This window comes from Procambarus clarkii, chromosome 40 (assembly GCF_040958095.1).
Source record: "Procambarus clarkii isolate CNS0578487 chromosome 40, FALCON_Pclarkii_2.0, whole genome shotgun sequence".
NCBI lineage: Eukaryota > Metazoa > Arthropoda > Malacostraca > Decapoda > Cambaridae > Procambarus > Procambarus clarkii.
Genome location: NC_091189.1, coordinates 17,701,650 through 17,720,146, shown reverse-complemented (window position 1 = coordinate 17,720,146; position 18,497 = coordinate 17,701,650). Strand labels below are relative to the sequence as shown.

At 47.0% G+C, this 18,497-nt stretch overlaps 1 protein-coding gene across 4 annotated transcripts in view; it reads right to left on the bottom strand.

Moving 5' to 3' along the window:
* The window catches only part of LOC123757945 (uncharacterized), a 36,748-nt gene that overhangs the window by 11,914 nt on the left and 6,337 nt on the right, over positions 1 to 18,497 (bottom strand). The window contains exons 1-7 of one of the 4 annotated variants that reach the window (XM_069338765.1): positions 16,486 to 18,495; positions 14,055 to 14,145; positions 12,203 to 12,391; positions 9,465 to 9,556; positions 8,838 to 9,332; positions 8,016 to 8,085; positions 7,146 to 7,254 (exon numbers count right to left, since the gene is read on the bottom strand). In XM_069338765.1, the coding sequence (XP_069194866.1) occupies positions 7,146 to 7,254; positions 8,016 to 8,085; positions 8,838 to 9,332; positions 9,465 to 9,556; positions 12,203 to 12,391; positions 14,055 to 14,121 (1,022 nt within the window). In that variant the 5' untranslated portion in view covers positions 14,122 to 14,145; positions 16,486 to 18,495. Of the gene's footprint in view, positions 1 to 7,145; positions 7,255 to 8,015; positions 8,086 to 8,837; positions 9,333 to 9,464; positions 9,557 to 12,202; positions 12,392 to 14,054; positions 14,158 to 16,485; positions 18,496 to 18,497 lie in introns of those variants that run through there. The other 3 variants (XM_069338766.1, XM_069338764.1, XM_069338763.1) reach the window with 3 other exon arrangements.

Below are 18,497 nucleotides of genomic sequence, written 5' to 3'. Positions count from 1 at the left end.
AGAGCCATGTTAACTGTATTGTAGACCCTGGAAAAGGCAATGCACTGGGGCCCCTAGCGAGATTATAGTCCCCGCCTCTTGTTACGGTGCCCTCTCCTATTTCTTTCGTTTGCCGGCTTAAAGAGTCATATCAGCTCTCCCTACTGATTCTCTGAGGTTCAGGGAGTCTAATGATATATGTGGCGACCAGACCGGCTGCCATTTAATGGAAGGAGGTTATATTATAAGTTGTAAATAAAGGAAAATTGGCGCCCTGTTATAAATGAAACAGTATCCCCTACGGCAGATGTGACCTTGTGGAAGGGACACTATGCCGATCGCGGATTGGCCGACGTAGGTCGCGGGCGACAAATCAGGGCCCGCCATGACGTCACCGAGTGCCCCGGGCGGCGCCAACGTCAGAGTTGTACTGACCGTGGAAGCGACAGGACGCGCCTCGGTCTGCTCTCAAGGATTGGAGGCTCTGCAAGCCTTGTTCAGTGGATTGAGCTGGCCTTCGTTGCCCACCATAGTTATTGGAGACCCTGCGCTTCTGGGAAGCCAAAGAGGAACCAAGTTCAGTGAGCAGAGAAGTGCCCAAACTTGGAAAATAGTCGGCGACGACGCTGGGCGGCGCCGCTGGCTGGACGTTGAGGTCTGGAAGGTGGGCGAGCAAGCTAGCTGTGACTGGGGTCACATCCACTGAGAATCTTGGAAGGACGACACCGTGCCTAGGACAAGGAGCGACGCCCTGTGGGAGAGGCGAGTGTGGGGAAAGATAGTGATTAGCTCAGCGCCCATCGATGAACCAGGATTGGGGCAGCTGAATCTCAGGGATTGGAACGGCGACGACGCGAAGGCTTCACGACACCTGAGGACCTGTGGAACGCCCTGGATCGTCGAGGATCGACCCAAGGAAGCGTGGGAACCTCACACCATCGAGGGACAGGCGTCGTGAGCCAGGAGTGTAAGGTAGATCATTTTTCCCTCCCATTACCCCTTGTATGAGTAGGCTAGTTAGGCCACAATATTTACTTGTGTATGTGGCAGCAAGACTTTATTACTTTAATAGTAGAATAGGCTGCAAGGCAGCTTGTGTCCAGGACTGTCAGAGAGGACAGTGTGTATGGATGGCAGGACAGTGAAGAAGAGGTGCCGACGTGGTGAAGAGGCCCTCCTGTGAGAGTGTGAGACTCCTGTCTTCCTGCACAGTTGAAGGAGAGTTGGAGGTCGTGGAAGAAGAAGCTGACGATCTCCAGACTCATCATCCATATTCCATATTCATGTATTACTTGTGATTGTGTGTGTGTGTTCATGTAATTTGCGTCAGTAAATCCACACATTTTATTACTGTGTTTGAGTGTGCCTCCATTTGTGATATTTCTCTATGAGCATACATTTCTGGCTACAAACGATATATGATACACCCACTGAACTACATTGCTGGGGTGCAGATATAATAACCCAGCTGGCGACCTTGCTAAGAGGAAGATAGAGAAGACAGGCGGGAAAGGAGTTCCTGCAACCTTTTTTTTGTCTGGCAGGCAAGACTCAGAGAGGCTATGGTTATAGGTAAGCCTGAGTCTTCCTTCACTCCCCCACGGGTCTAGGCCGGAACTGTTAACAGCAGTTTCCCCGTGGTTGACTGAAGGGCTTCCAGGGTGAATCAGTGGCACCCCCTTGTGGTGGAAGCAAAGACCTGCGGAGGTGGGCATTGTTGGTCCTATCTTGTGTGACCAAGGAGACTCCGGTGAATCCAGGGAGTCAGAGGGGCTGAGTATTTGGGCCCTTTGAGCCCCTAGCAGCCGAGTGTTAGCAGAGCCCCGGACCGCCCACCCCCCACGTGACAAGAGAACTGGCGACCTCGCCAGGATACGAACCCCAGTAGCCAAGAACTGGGAACTTCGCCAGGAAGCGTGGATCAAGCTACAGTGTGGACCAAATTGCAAGACAAGTGTTGCCAGGGTACTAATACAGTGTGGCCAGTGAATTCGGTGGTACTGTTACTCAACCAGATAAGGGACTGAAACGGTGAAATTAGTGCCTACTAACTTGTCTGTGCTGTCGTGTATGCTCAATGATATAGAGATGGAGGAAGACAAAGTAAAAAAAATTTATTGACACAAGGGACGAGAGAATTTTGGAAGGGTGTACCAAGGCCCAGCTCCAACAAGTGGCAAACCACTTTGGGATCAGGTTGAGGACGACTAAGGTAGCGGAGCGAAGGATAGAGATCATGGCACAGCTCACAGCTCGAGAGGAAGCGACGGGAGAGGAGCCATCTCAAGAGGAGCCGTCCCGAGGAGAGCCGTCGCAAGGTGAACCGTCCCGACTAGGGCCACCCCAAGCGCCTATCAGTGTGGAGAGAATTCACAGTGAACATGGGAGCAGTGGAAGGTCCAGCTGTAGTAAGAGGAGCCTGCAACTGGAAATAATGAAGATGCAACTGGAAGCCCAGCTGCGACGAGAGGAAAGAGAAGCGCAAATGCAGCGAGAGGGACGTGCAGCTGAGCTGCAGCGAGGTGAGCGAGAAGCACGGCTGCAGCTGCAGCGAGAGGAGCGAGAAGCTCGGCTGCAGCGAGAAGAAGGAGAGAGACAACTGCGACTGGAGGAGATAAAGGCAAAGAAAGAAGTCGAAATGCGTCGCGTTGAACGTGGTCTGCCCTCACTACCTGCACGGCGGGATGACCTCAAGGTAAGGGAACGTGACTTACCTACGTTCGAACCACAAGAAGCTGAGGCGTTCTTCGAACACTTTGAACGGATAGCGACTCTGAAGGAGTGGCCGGAAGATGATTGGGCTGCTCTGGTCCAGGGCAGGTTGACTGGAGAGGCCCGGGAAGCCTATAACATGCTGGACCTAGAGGAGTGTACTAGTTATGACGCGATTAAGAATGCGGTTCTCCACTCATTCCGGCTGACTCCGGAGATGTACCGGAAGCGGTTCAGAGAGTGTACAAGAGCGTCGGGAAAGACTTACGCCGAGACCGCCAGGGAGATGGAACGGAAATTCCTATGATGGTTGAAGGCGGAGGAAGCGGAGTCGGTGGATGATGTTAAACGACTGATAGTGATGGAGAAGTTCATGTCGGTGCTCCATCCTGAGTTGCGAGTAAGGGTGAGAGAGGCAGGTATTAAGGACCTGAAGGCTGCAGCGGACCGAGCCGACATGCTGGAGGAGGCACTACATATCAGGGGGGAGGGGCCGCCCAGACACTCGCCTTACCCAAGGTCGGGAGGGAACTTTAGGAGTTCAGGAGGAGCGAGGACGAGTGGGGACTCTCCCAAGAGTAGTGTGCCCGATGAAGTAACGTGGTTCAAGAGCTCAAGAGACGCGGGGAGGAAGCCCCAAGCTGTGAGCAGTGGACCTAACTCGGGAGCAAGTGCTGCAGTCCCGGATACGACGTCAGGGAGTCCAAGGAGGACCCAGGGGACGTCTGCAAGTGGTACCGCCAGAGTGACTAGCGAGTGGCCGCCCAGGGGAGGTGGCCGATGCTACAACTGTGGTGTGAGAGGACATTATGCCCGCGAGTGTGAGGAGCACCAAAGGAATGTAGGATTAATGTTGGAAGAGGAGAGAGTGTTTGTTCACACCCCATATTATAGTGGACCCAACGTGAATGGTTGGGAAATGAAGTTGGGTGAACATCCCTTCGTTTTCGGGGCCAACGTGAAGTTTGGAAGGTCAGACCCAGTGGAGGTTGCCGTGCTTCGAGATACGGGTGCTGACATAAGTATGGTAACCAGGAGTATTCTCCCCAAGGAATTTAATGATTCACCTGTGGGAGTGGTGAGGATACGCAGTGTGGGGGAGGAATACAGGTTGCCACTTCACGAAGTACAGCTGATTGCCGACTGCGGAGTCGAGAAAGCTATAGTAGCTGTAGCCCCTAAGTTACCCCTAGAGCATGTACAGATGGTGCTGGGTAATGACCTCGGAGGAAGCAGGATACAACCCGATTGGGCCAGGAGTGCCTATGTTGCAAGCAGCGGTACAACCCTGCCAGGTGAGGTATCGGTCGTTCCAGATGGTGGTGAGGAAGCCGACTTTGCCAGGGAAAACGTCGCCAGAGGCGACGACAACGAGGGCGAGAGTGCAGAGAGGTCGTCGGAGGTTGTGGAAAACCCCGACGGGGACCTCCGACTAAGCCTGATGATGCGTGTGGAGGAGTGGCGAGGAGCAGCTGTACAAACGCCTGGGGCGGTGAAGAGGCTGCAGACCGCACTCCCTCCATACAGAAACGTGAATAAAGTAAGCTCAGTGGATGAGCGAACGGCAGTGAGGGGCAGAGTGGAGGAGCCACGACGCAAAGCACCCTATGCCGGCCAGATGAATAGTGGTAGGTGCAAGATGAACCACCGTGGTGAGGTGAGCCACAGGGAGGTGGATGAGCCCAACCACGAACCGAAGAAGACGTCTGCAGGGAAGAGAATCTCATGGAGGAGTGAAGATGTTCGTCGGGAACGAAGGAGCGAGTGGTATAGAAAAGGCAATACGAAGAAAGCAGAGAATAGGTACACCCAGGGTAGGCGCCAGCCTAACCAGAGGGGCATTGGGCCATCGCAAAAGCCTAGTGTGGAAGAGAGGAAGCTGCTGGATGGAGTACAGGTTACAAGTGCCACTGTGAGGAGACAACGCACCTATGGGAGAAGAGGAACCGAGAAGAGAGAAGATTGGCGAAGAGGAGATCATGAGAGGAAACATGGGGTACCTGTAGGACGCAGTGGAAATGCAAGACTATCTCGGAGTGCACGACGCGGTGGAGGCGCTGCATGCACTGAATCTTACAGTGGTAACGAGCCGTGGGAGTACACTCGTAGCCACGGAGAGAGGATTTCTTCTAGGTGTTCAGGGAACACCCATCACACCCGGTACTATGCGAGGTGGAGATACAATGAGGCAAGTGACTGGCAAGGTGGTACGAGCCACGTCACCAACTGGAGGAGTGACACTTCAGGAACGGAGGGAGCAAGAGTATAGATTGCCCTCTTGAGTGCTGCTCTTCCGATATGACTCTTATTTTAAGGGGAGGGGTATGTTACGGTGCCCTCTCCTATTTCTTTCGTTTGCCGGCTTAAAGAGTCATATCAGCTCTCCCTACTGATTCTCTGAGGTTCAGGGAGTCTAATGATATATGTGGCGACCAGACCGGCTGCCATTTAATGGAAGGAGGTTATATTATAAGTTGTAAATAAAGGAAAATTGGCGCCCTGTTATAAATGAAACAGTATCCCCTACGGCAGATGTGACCTTGTGGAAGGGACACTATGCCGATCGCGGATTGGCCGACGTAGGTCGCGGGCGACAAATCAGGGCCCGCCATGACGTCACCGAGTGCCCCGGGCGGCGCCAACGTCAGAGTTGTACTGACCGTGGAAGCGACAGGACGCGCCTCGGTCTGCTCTCAAGGATTGGAGGCTCTGCAAGCCTTGTTCAGTGGATTGAGCTGGCCTTCGTTGCCCACCATAGTTATTGGAGACCCTGCGCTTCTGGGAAGCCAAAGAGGAACCAAGTTCAGTGAGCAGAGAAGTGCCCAAACTTGGAAAATAGTCGGCGACGACGCTGGGCGGCGCCGCTGGCTGGACGTTGAGGTCTGGAAGGTGGGCGAGCAAGCTAGCTGTGACTGGGGTCACATCCACTGAGAATCTTGGAAGGACGACACCGTGCCTAGGACAAGGAGCGACGCCCTGTGGGAGAGGCGAGTGTGGGGAAAGATAGTGATTAGCTCAGCGCCCATCGATGAACCAGGATTGGGGCAGCTGAATCTCAGGGATTGGAACGGCGACGACGCGAAGGCTTCACGACACCTGAGGACCTGTGGAACGCCCTGGATCGTCGAGGATCGACCCAAGGAAGCGTGGGAACCTCACACCATCGAGGGACAGGCGTCGTGAGCCAGGAGTGTAAGGTAGATCATTTTTCCCTCCCATTACCCCTTGTATGAGTAGGCTAGTTAGGCCACAATATTTACTTGTGTATGTGGCAGCAAGACTTTATTACTTTAATAGTAGAATAGGCTGCAAGGCAGCTTGTGTCCAGGACTGTCAGAGAGGACAGTGTGTATGGATGGCAGGACAGTGAAGAAGAGGTGCCGACGTGGTGAAGAGGCCCTCCTGTGAGAGTGTGAGACTCCTGTCTTCCTGCACAGTTGAAGGAGAGTTGGAGGTCGTGGAAGAAGAGGCTGACGATCTCCAGACTCATCATCCATATTCCATATTCATGTATTACTTGTGATTGTGTGTGTGTGTTCATGTAATTTGCGTCAGTAAATCCACACATTTTATTACTGTGTTTGAGTGTGCCTCCATTTGTGATATTTCTCTATGAGCATACATTTCTGGCTACAAACGATATATGATACACCCACTGAACTACATTGCTGGGGTGCAGATATAATAACCCAGCTGGCGACCTTGCTAAGAGGAAGATAGAGAAGACAGGCGGGAAAGGAGTTCCTGCAACCTTTTTTTTGTCTGGCAGGCAAGACTCAGAGAGGCTATGGTTATAGGTAAGCCTGAGTCTTCCTTCACTCCCCCACGGGTCTAGGCCGGAACTGTTAACAGCAGTTTCCCCGTGGTTGACTGAAGGGCTTCCAGGGTGAATCAGTGGCACCCCCTTGTGGTGGAAGCAAAGACCTGCGGAGGTGGGCATTGTTGGTCCTATCTTGTGTGACCAAGGAGACTCCGGTGAATCCAGGGAGTCGGAGGGGCTGAGTATTTGGGCCCTTTGAGCCCCTAGCAGCCGAGTGTTAGCAGAGCCCCGGACCGCCCACCCCCCACGTGACACTCTCCACTAAAGTGCATGATTTCTGTCAAATAGTTATGCACAAATTTATGTTGTATATATAATTTGAATAGGAAGTTGATTCCCAGGCCTCTCCAGCGAGGGGTCGAGTAATTATCCTTTATACTGCAAAGAGATCTCTCATGGGCAATATGGCAGCATGGGGACCCCCTAGAATCGTAGGGGCCATGGTCGACTGTCCAGTGTTCCCAAGGGTAAGACGGCACTGCTACCATTCACAGTGGTTGGATGAGAGATATTGCAAGAATAATTTTTACCTTCGATCACAGATCATACGAGTGAAAGACATTGAGGAGTAAGGCCGAGTTGCGGACTTAAGTGTACTTATAGGAGTGGAATCCTTGCCTTGAAGAACACTCACCTGTACCCAGCGCCGCAGGTGTAAGTGGCTGTTGCACCTGCCAAGTTGCCAGTTGAAGTGAGGTTAGTGGTGGCAGGTGGCGCTGGAGGATCCTGGCTGCACGCCACAACTGTTAATGATAAAGTTAACTTTGAAAAACCCAGCGTCCATAATGGTCAATTACCAAGCGTTTAGGATAATAAATATCTTGATATTGTTAACTAATAATAATAACTAATGTTAACTAATATTGGCGCAGTGGACGTTGCATTGAACCCGTCAACACTTGTTCTGGACGTGTTGCTAGGTACAGGCCGAGACACAGGTCACTCCAGGTCCTACAGACAGATGTTCGGTGGTACACTTGTGGACCTTAAGACTCTGTAGAGAAATAAGACGACTACATCTACAACAATATTTTGCAGATGTACTGGCTGTAATGTTGCTATCACTGTTAATCTCGTTTTCCTGTGCTGAGCAGCCAGTGTCTTGTGCTGAAGGGGGGCTCTAATTTGTTCTGAAGGACTTAAACAAGTCGTTACATTGCAATACATTAATTAGTGACTCACTGTGTTAGACCACTCTGGCCAAAATGTAAACATTGACTACGAATAGGCCTATATCTGACATGTAAACATTGGCTAACAGTCGGTCCACACCGAATGTCTGTTTGTGGTGTCAGCTGCCGGCAGCCTAATACACACAACACCTAAGTGTCCTCAGGTGTAAGATATCTAGAGCTCTTACCGCCATCATGGCGGCTTAGTCGGTATTTACCAAACCGTTTACGAATTCTGAAGAGCTACGAGCTTTCTTTTTTCCCATAGCTCCAGGTTACTTACTGCTGGTTACCTGTGGACCAGGACCCGCCTCGCGGTGTTCGGACAATACCTTTGTACACCATCCCGGTGAGGTCCACGTTCGTGTCGTTGGCGAGGGCGGCCGAGACTCCAGCAGCCACCTGACGGAGAATACAAGATCACTCACACGCCTCCACCACTTCCCAGGTCACCTTCATTCCTACTGTCATCCATTTTGTCACCTCTCACTCCGTATGTCATCCATCCTGTCACCTCTCACCCGTCATCGCTGCTGTGGTTGTAATAATTTCTGTTAATGTTTGTGGTTGTTGTTGGTTTAGTATTGGTTGTTATTGGCTGTGGGTATGGTTGCCATTTTTTTGAGGTTGTGTTACAGCTACGATTGTTAGTCATGGTTATAATAGTGGCAGTTAGTATAGTTGTGGTTAAAGTTGTGGTGTTTGTGGTTGTTGATATTATGTGTTTGGCTTTTGTGGTTGTGGCTCTTATAATTGTGGATGTTTTGATTGTGGCTCTTTTGGTTATGGATGTTATAGTTGTAGTTCTTGTGATTGTGATTCAAGGGTTATACAAATAAATATAATTAGGGTTGTGGTAATGAGCTTTGGTTAAGATGTGGTGAGGTAATCAAGTACTGTGTACAGATGAAGGTCGCTACCAGTGTTGTGTCTTATCTACTCTCTTCTCTCTTGTATCTTCCCTCTTTACTACTCTTTCTCCATCTCCCCCTCTTCTATTCTAACCTCCATTTATTTACCTCTTCCATCCCTCCCTCCTTCTGTTACCTATCTATGCCTTTATACTTCCACTCTCTCTATATATATTTTGTTCCTCTCTCCATGTTTACTCCCACTGCCTCCTCGCTCGGTCCTTCTCCAGACCGCTGGCTCACCTGGTCCTTGTAGGAGGCGTCGCGGCCTCTCAGCACGAACTCCACCATGAAGTAAGCGGAGTCGTTGTAAGTGACGTTGTTGGAGGCAACGCTGCTGGTGGCGTTGGTGGTGTTGGTGGAGGTGGTGTTGGTGGAGGTGGCGTTGGTGGAGGTGGTGGCGTTGGTGGAGGTGGCGTTGGTGGTGGTGGTGTTGGTAGAGGTGGCGTTGGTGGAGGTGGTGTTGGTGGCTGTGGCGTTGGTGGAGGTGGTGTTGGTGGCTGTGGCGTTGGTGGAGGTGGCGTTGGTGGAGGTGGTGGCGTTAGTGGCGTTGGTGGCGGTGGCGTTGGTGGAGGCAGCGCTGGTGGCGGTGGCGTTGGTGGAGGCAGCGCTGGTGGAGGTGGCGTTGGTGGAGGCAGCGCTGGTGGTGGTGTTGATGTAGGTGACATTAGCGGAGAACAAGGTGAGGTTGAGCGCCGACACCATTTCCTTCATCTGTGGCAGAACCACCTTATTCATCTGCAGAACATGAATACAAGTCACTGGTGATGACTGACGCTACTAGCATGATCTATGCTGCTGGCGTGGGTCACGCTGTCATGTTAGCATTACTCACGACTCGGCAGTCTGAGGAATACCTCCCTTACTCACCATAGTGACGAGGTTCGTCCTGGTCTGGCGGGTGGCGGCCGACTGAACCACAGAGGCGTTGATCACCTTCAGAGTGGTCTGGACCCTGGTCACTGTGGACAACAACACCTTCTCAATACTCAGTTCAGCTTAAGCCTTTATTTTGCACCCCATACTCATCCCGTGGGCGGGGGTGGAAAGGGTTACAGGGGCACATACTGGGTTCAGGATATATATATATATATATATATATATATATATATATATATATATATATATATATATATATATATATATATATATATATATATTATATATATAAAGTATGAATAATTCAGAGAAGATTCATACATTATATATATATATATATATATATATATATATATATATATATATATATATATATATATATATATATATATATATATATATATATATATATATATATATATATATATATATATATATATTGTCGGAAAATCCGACACCATTTAATATTACATACAGGCAGATAATATTGCTGCTGTATTGTATAAACAAGTTAACCCATAGAAAATGTACCTTGTAGTGGAATTACCGTCTATAGAAAACGGGATATCATTACCACATACTATTATAAATTCACCACCTATTATGGTGGGAATTATTCTTAAATACATTAGTCTTTGGACTTTACCATCATAAAAACATCTCATAAATTAACTTAATTATCAGAATTAAAATAGAGTAAATGTGACCCTTCTATCACTTACTGTCATCTGGACAATGTAAGCCAGGCGTCAGGGTGAGGGAGTGGTCAGCCATTGTTTGTACTTAGACCAGAGAGGCTCACCGGAGCAAATACGGCTCCTGTTAATTTTACTTGGACGAAGTGTTATGGAAACCAAAGGTGTACCATCATCAACACGCTGTCAACAAATTCAAGTTAAGTGTTCTGCCGAAACCCATTTATCTATCATTTATGGCCATTAATGTCATTAGGTAGGGTGTACCAGTTAGAGCACGAGATCGCCTCATACTAAAGGTAATTAAGCCTAGGTCTGTATGGTTCCATGTACAGTGTTTTCTCTGATATAGCTGTCATATATTAGGATTCTGGCTTTACAGCTAGCGCCCTTTTGACAGGTCAAGACGAGGAAGCATGCTTTGTGCATCAGTTACCAGGGTGATGGAAGCTACCTCAAAGAGGGAAAATGTGGTGTCTACATCCTGGTTATACCTGGTGAACTAAGGCCTGCTGTACAATAAGATAAGGAACCTCTTCAATGTATGTAGTCTAATACTGTAGTTTGATTGGCTGCATATATATAAATTCAATTAATATAAACCCCCCTAATGTGTAGAGGATCGATTTGTGAGATTATGAGATTATTGCAGAAATACAGTCCACTTATCATTATACAAATTGCTATCGAAGTATATAAATTAACGTAAATATAAATTCATATAAATTAAATAAATATAAATCTCACAGGTCGGTTCCCACACACACATATATATATATATATATATATATATATATATATATATATATATATATATATATATATATATATATATATATATATATATATATATATATATATATATATATTTATAATATATATAATATATATATATATATATATATATATATATATATATATATATATATATATATATATATATATATACAGGAATTTCCTTCAGTACTTTCGTATTTAATAATACATCTTCAGAAGAATCTATTATTAAATACGAAAAGTACTTGAGGAAATTCCTGTCTTAATCCTTCCTTCGTGGTCTGACACGTTAAACACTGTTCATCACGTGTTAATTTCTTCGTGATTTACACACACACACACACACACACACACACACACACACACACACACACACACACACACACACACATTATCACCAAAGATTTGGAGGTTTAAAGTGTAAGTATTTTGGTTAGTTATTGACATGATCAACCTCCAATATGCCCCCCCCCCAAGCAATAATCATATTAATCTTAACATAATGATAATTCAGAGAAGATTCATACAGTATTGCCAGATTTTGCTCTGGATGACGTTGGTACAGTGCCACCTGTCACTTTTTTGTTTACGCCAAAGATGTCTACTAATCTCTAAGATGTCTACTATCCCCCTAAGATGTCTACTATCCCCCATAAGATGTCTACTATCCCCATAAGATGTCTACTAACCACCTACGATGTCTACTAACCCCCTAAGATATGAACTAACCCCCTAAGATGTCTACTAACCCCTAAGATCTCTACTAACCACCTAAGATCTCTACTAACCACCTAAGATTACTAACCCCACTAAGATCTCTACTAACCCTCTCTAAGATCTCTACCAACCCCTAAGATCTCTACCAACTCCTAAGATCTCTACCAACCCCTAAGATCTCTACCAACCCTAAGATCTCTACCAACCCCTAAGATCTCTACCAACTCCTAAGATCTCTACTAACCACGACTGCCAAATCTGTCTCGTATTTAGATCCTGCATTTCCAGTTTTAAGTGATATATTCTAACCCTGTTACATTTCAGGGTTAATGTAACGCTGATAATGATAATGTAGATAACGCTGTATAATGTAGAATAATGTAATGTAACGCTGTAAATGTAGAATGCTGCGTTTCCTTTAAGGCGAAGAATTAAGTCTTTAAGTTTTTACTTCGGCGTCATTCTATAAATTAAGCCTGCCTGATAAGTGTCTTACTACTACAGATATGAATTAACATATAGTGGGGGGGGGGGTCTCACCATCAGCACACCATTGGTAGGCAGCGAAGGTGCCGATGTTGGTGTACTTGGCGCCAGCGTAGTGGTATGGCGGGGGTATGGCCTGGGTGGAGAACTTGATGATGGCGGCCGTCACGTTGGCGTCAGGGCCGTCACTGTAGCAGTAGTTGTAGTTGGCCACGTACTGTCCCTCCGCCCACTTTCCCAGCACTAAGAGTATAACCTCACTATTACTTACTATTATCATTATACGTATTGTCTGTACTGTTGTTATTTATATACATTAATGATCTCTAGCAATAAAGAGTCGGTACCGCCATTAGGCTAACTAGGCAGCCTAGGGCTCAGAGGGCGCAGTACTGATCTTCCAGGGTCACAGTTTTATTCAAATTGTTTAAAAACATAATAGCGGGAAAGTATAGTAAACGAAAAATATAAAAAAAATCGACCTTGAACATTTAAGAAATGCATTATACAATAGAAGAAAGTATGTAAATGGATAAACTTCAAGACAGATCCAGTAGAAACAAAATCAAAATACATAACATTAAATAAATAACATCTTTTTCCCAACAAATAATACATAAAAAATAAAATAAATTGTAAAATTAAATAAAAAACAGATGGGCCAAGACAAGACATAGGAACCCCTAGTACACTTTACGAAATCTTAACTAGGTAAACTATGGCCTTCTTGTGACGAAAGGTTCACAAGACGGTCTCACCAGATTATTCTAACAAGGTGGTTACGTTTTAAATATTGTTTGTCAGTGTTTTAATTCGTTTTATTTAATTCGGGTTTGTTTCTCTCTGGCAGGTGGGTGCAGGTAATGAATCCCCCAATGGTGAATATTTCAATTGTAAACCATGTTAACAAGAGCTGGGACATACTTTCCAAAAGGGCAATCTATGATTGCTCTGTTATCAGTGATTTCAGACCAAATGGTATGAGGTACGTTGAGCTCTGTAATTACTTCATACACTCAGGAATATTGGAAGATATTCTTGAGCTGTTCCCAGATTTTGCTAGTGGGGGCTAATAGATCAGCCTTACATTTCATGTTCTCTCCTGATTTCAGGTATTACTAGCCGTTCTGAGGTGGGGATGTTGGATGAGCTTGTAGCTGGTTTTTTATCTACACTGTGTAATCTTTCATACGGAATATGATAGCTGCACATTGCTGTGTATTCCTAAACTTGTTAAAAAAAACAAGATTTGAGAGAAATCTTATTGAAACTGGTAAAAAATAGTTATAATATAATATTTTAATGATTCAGTGCTTAGCATATATGAAAATCAAATTATTATATAGTCAAATTTAATTTATTTGTTTGTATTGAGGCAGGTATTTTCTCTCCTGATTCCATGTATGACTAACCATCCTGTGAGAGGGGAACATTAGATGAACTTATAGCTAGTTTCTTTATCTAAACTCTGTAGTCTTTCATTTAAAATAGGGTAGCAGCACATTGCTGTGTATACCTAAGCTTGTTAATTAATACCCCCCCCCCCAAAAAAAAAAATGCTTCTCTGACTGGAACAAAATATTGTCTTAACATGACGGGTTGGTTGTGCCGAGTAACCTTAAAAGGTATATAGCATTAAAGATGTTTCACGTAAAAGGTTTTAATGACATTTTATTTTTCACTTAATATATCATTGTGGTATAAAAATTATAAACGGATTGTGAAGAAATGTTGCAGAAATGAGAATCCAAGCTGGCAATTATTTTGTAGTTGGTGTTGTCCAGGTGCAAAATAATCTGGCACCAGCCCTGGATAAATGTCATGTATAGACCAGTTCCAATAACAGTATTACTATTATATATTTATCACTATTGGAGACAATATTAGAGAGACACGGGTGACTGACCAGCCAGCAGCAGCAGCACTGACAGCATCAAGGGTCGTCCTGTGACTCTGGTGAAGTAGCCCGCCATCTCCAACACTCCTTCACACACCTGCTGGCAATAGACCTGCAGATAATACACCTTCAGTCAACAACTGCATTTAACACACACACACAGTCAACATACCAAAAACCTGTAGCCAATACACATGCAGTCAACACACATTTGGGTGTTTAACAGGAATTATACATGAAGCTCACATTAGGACTCGGATCATGCACCATCCACGACACCAGTCTTACCAACCATATTTGAGAATATTTGGAATACAGAGGCATCGTATATTTTAGAATATGATTGGATCTGTGATTATGCTGCCGCTATGTCCCATGAAATTGTGGGGGGAGGGGGGGGGGTTGCTGGTAACCTCCCATGGTCGGCTGGTGGGATCCTCCAGCATTGGGGTGGGTCTTGATCCTATGCATCATGTTGCATAGTGTCAAGGTTCGTCTCCGGGAGAACCTCGTTCTCTCCACCGCCGAGATTTTACGCCAAATCTCCGCCATCGCCAACGTCTCACCGGCCGACATCCTGGAAACAAGAGAGAGTATTCTCCTGCTCTTTTCCAGCAATTCGGACCTTGAGAAGATATTCACCACCACCGCTACGATCACCCTACAAGACTCAGGCCTCGCCCTCACGCCACCACGACGCTACCTGGCAGACAGGACCGTGTTCGTAGGAATATTAGCACATGATCACCGATCGCGACGACGACGACATCCTCGCCAGCATTAACGACCAGAACCCGACGCTGGCAGCGGTAACAGTCAAGACCATCTCTAACGCTGAAGTTTACCGCAGACCTTCAAGTGCTACCAGTACTCCTACTACACCAGGAAGTGCACCGAGCGAGCACAGAGATGCAGTCTCTGCGCCCAGGAGCACCACTACACGGACTGCACATCTTCCCACCGACGCCGCCTGCTCTGCAATGACCCACACTCCGCAGTCTCACCTGACAGTCTCCTCCAGCAGGAAGAAATCCAAAAAGATGACGGCTACCGCTTCCTCCCACCACGCGTATTTTTCCCTAAGACCGGTTTCCCGGTCTTACCTGGGAACACACATGTGACTCCCTCACCACCGCCCGGCCCCTGGGGACGCCACACCCAACCGACAGCACCAGCTCTGACCACACCACCACCGGCCCAGCCTGCAGCCTCCACCAGGAGGCTGCAGGCCTCCCGTCCTCCCGTCCTCCTTCACCTCGCCGACAAATTGGTGGACAACGTCATTGCCCGCTACATCCACGTCATCTACAGGCTGATCGTCGCGAATGGACTTCCAACAGCTGCTGCACCCGATGACCTTCTTCCAACTTCTACAACTGCTACTGGACCCTCCATCCCGGGGACGCCTGAGCCGAACCCAGGGAACCTTCAACGTCCAGCCACAGCGACTACGCATCCCCGAGCTTGTCCCACTGACAGGGACGGCAGCAGCCCCCCAAGACAGCTGACCACGACGACGAGGCCGACTCCGAAGACTTGGCCGACTCTGAAGACGAACTCAAGGAAGCCGATCATAATGACTCGACCGACTGCTTCAGTCAATGTCACCGCCTCTCCCGCCCCTCGTACGCCCGCCGGGTACCATCTTTCCCTCCAGATCAAGCACCGCCACCAACCAGACTGGCAGGTTCCCATGCTGCCTCTTCCGGGTATATCCGACGTGGCCGCGTACTTTCCAAGGAGGACAGACAGCATATCTCAATAATCCACAACGTCTACTGGGAATACAAATGCAGAGAAGCAGGATCCTTCACATCGTCCCTCAAGAACACCTCGACCATCACTGCGACTACGACACCTTGCAGAAGGAAATTCGACTAGATTACAAACTTCGGGGAACTGGGATAAGGAAACCAATTCACTTGCAATATCCAGACATCTGCCCCTAGACCGGCCGACTGTGGCCAGCCCCGTCGACAGTCCTGTGGCACTCAACTATGAGCGATGTGTGTACCCCATCAATTCACCGGTCTGATTGATTGATTGATAAAGATTAAGCCACCTAAAAGGTGGCACGGGCATGAATAGCCCGTAAGTGGTGGCCCTTTTGAGCCATTACCAGTATCAAGAGCTGATACTGGAGATCTGTAGAGGTGCGACTGCACCCTGCGTGACGAGAGATGTCTCCCGTGTCACCAGTCTGACCAGCCCTATGGTCTTGGATTGGATTGCCGCGTCCACGGACCCCATCCCTAGATCTCCTGTATCAGCTATTGATACTGATAATGGCTCCAAAGAGCCTCCATTTACGGGCTAACTAGCCCGTGCTACATTGAACTTTCGTTCCAGTAGCCGAATCTAAAACAACAACAGGTTGCGTGTCAGTGCGTATGTGTGACTGCATGAATGTGTGTAGTTGCGTGCAGATATCTGTACTCACCTAATATAAAGAGGCTGTGGTTGCGTTGTGCGTGAGTGCGTGTAGGAATGTTACTAACTTTGCCACCACCGCCTCGAGCCATGACAACACCGTCAACAACAGGTACACTGACAACCTGGCCAGGGGAGCCAGCACTCCCCGTCTCACTGTAATCAATATCTCGGGGTTGTCTTTGTTGCGAAATAAAACATTTCATTTCATCAATCTTTGCCCATCATGTAGATGATGCAACGTGACCGGAGTCAGGCGGGTCCTGTGGCAATAGTTGGGAATATTGACTGGAAGAGGAATGGGTAATGAATGACCTGGTAAAGTTTACCAACTCCCTGTGACGAAATATATACGGTGAATTCCTGGGAGAGTAACACCCTAATTAGGCTTGGTTTTTAAAACTACCTAGTTGACTTCACTGTAACTTCACGTGACGAAGGGGAGGGAGGCAGTGATCGAGGAGAGGTAGCAGTAAAAGTCAAAGTAGCGATGGAGGAGTTAATTTATCAGTGACTATGGAGGAGTGATATCTAACTCTTCATTCCGCTCTTCCTAGCTATTTATATTTGGCATGCTTTTTATCTCTCCCGACGTTCAGAGTTCTGTTTTATATCTGGCCTTAAAGTTGTGGATGGAAGCGGCTTCCACAACTTGAAGTGCATTCCACTTGTTGACTCGTACAAGGTACGAGTATTTCATTTTGTTTCAACGATTCGACTGCGTTTCTAGCTTCCAGTTGTGTCCTCTTGCCCTATATTATGTCAGTTTAAAGAGGCTGTTTTTTTCCACCTCGTCTATTTCCCACAGTATCTAGTATGTAGTGATCATGTCCTCTGTTTCTTCCCTCTTCTAAGGTTGAGATATTGAATTCCCTTAACTTGTCCTTGTAGCTAAGTTATTTCAAGTCTGACACTAGTCTTGCTGCAAATTTCTGTACTCTAGTAATGGTCTGACATAGCTAGGCTGCATATATTGTCTTCAAAATTTCACTAAGATTTGTACAGGCTTTTCTTGTATTTGCCAGTTCCCGTGTGCCAATGGCGTTGTCTTATTTACTTGTGCATCTGGTGTTAATGTTTGAATTATATTCGCTCAAATCATTTACTCCTGATTCTTGCAGTTGCTTTGCCCTCATAGTGAAAATATATCCTAGTCTTCTTTATCCCTTTCCCATCTTCATTACCTTACACTTATTTGGGTTGAGCTCTAACAGCTATTTTGACTGCCCACTCCTGGAGTTTGTCGATGTCTTCCCACACCACTTTCCAATCCTCTTGTTTTACTCTCCTCATTAACTTTGCGTCGTCTGCAAACATCGACATGTACGAGTTTAATTCTCCATGTAGGTCACTTTCATACACTATGGGTAGGAGTGATCCGAGGACCGAGTCTGATACATTCTCTGTGGCTATAATCCTTTGTTTCTCGTCCCTCATTTACTTTTTTCAGTTGTTTGTGAGGAGCAGTAATGGTATTGTGGTGGTGTTGGTGGTAGTGTTGGTGGTGGTGCGGGTGGTGATGGTTGTATGGACACGGGTACTAAGATGGTCGCTAACAACAAGGCGCCATCGTTCGTCACTTACCATCACTCCCTCCTTCTCTCGCAGAATGGGGGTGTGGGGAGTGGTGGAGGGAGAGTAGAGAGAGGAACAATTAACGGTAGCGGTCATATGGTCATGACGCGTGCAGTGACATGAGGTATTTGTGATGGCACAGGTTTGACCCATTATGTGACACTGCGTCTGTCTAGTTTCTGTTTAGTGACCTGAACTCGTGGATTTCCAGGTCAACATGTCCAGGACTCACGGAGCTCCAGGTCAACATGTTCAGGACGCGTGGAGTTCCAGGTCAACATGTCCAGGACTCATGGAGTTCCAGGTCATGTCACACACTTTCTTCAGTCTACAGGATAAACCTGGTTATATTACGCCGCTCTAACCATCTGTATAAAGTATATAATAATAATAAGTAGCGTTTACACAGAAGACAAGCGACTCGTAAAGACACGGTGTGGAAGCGCC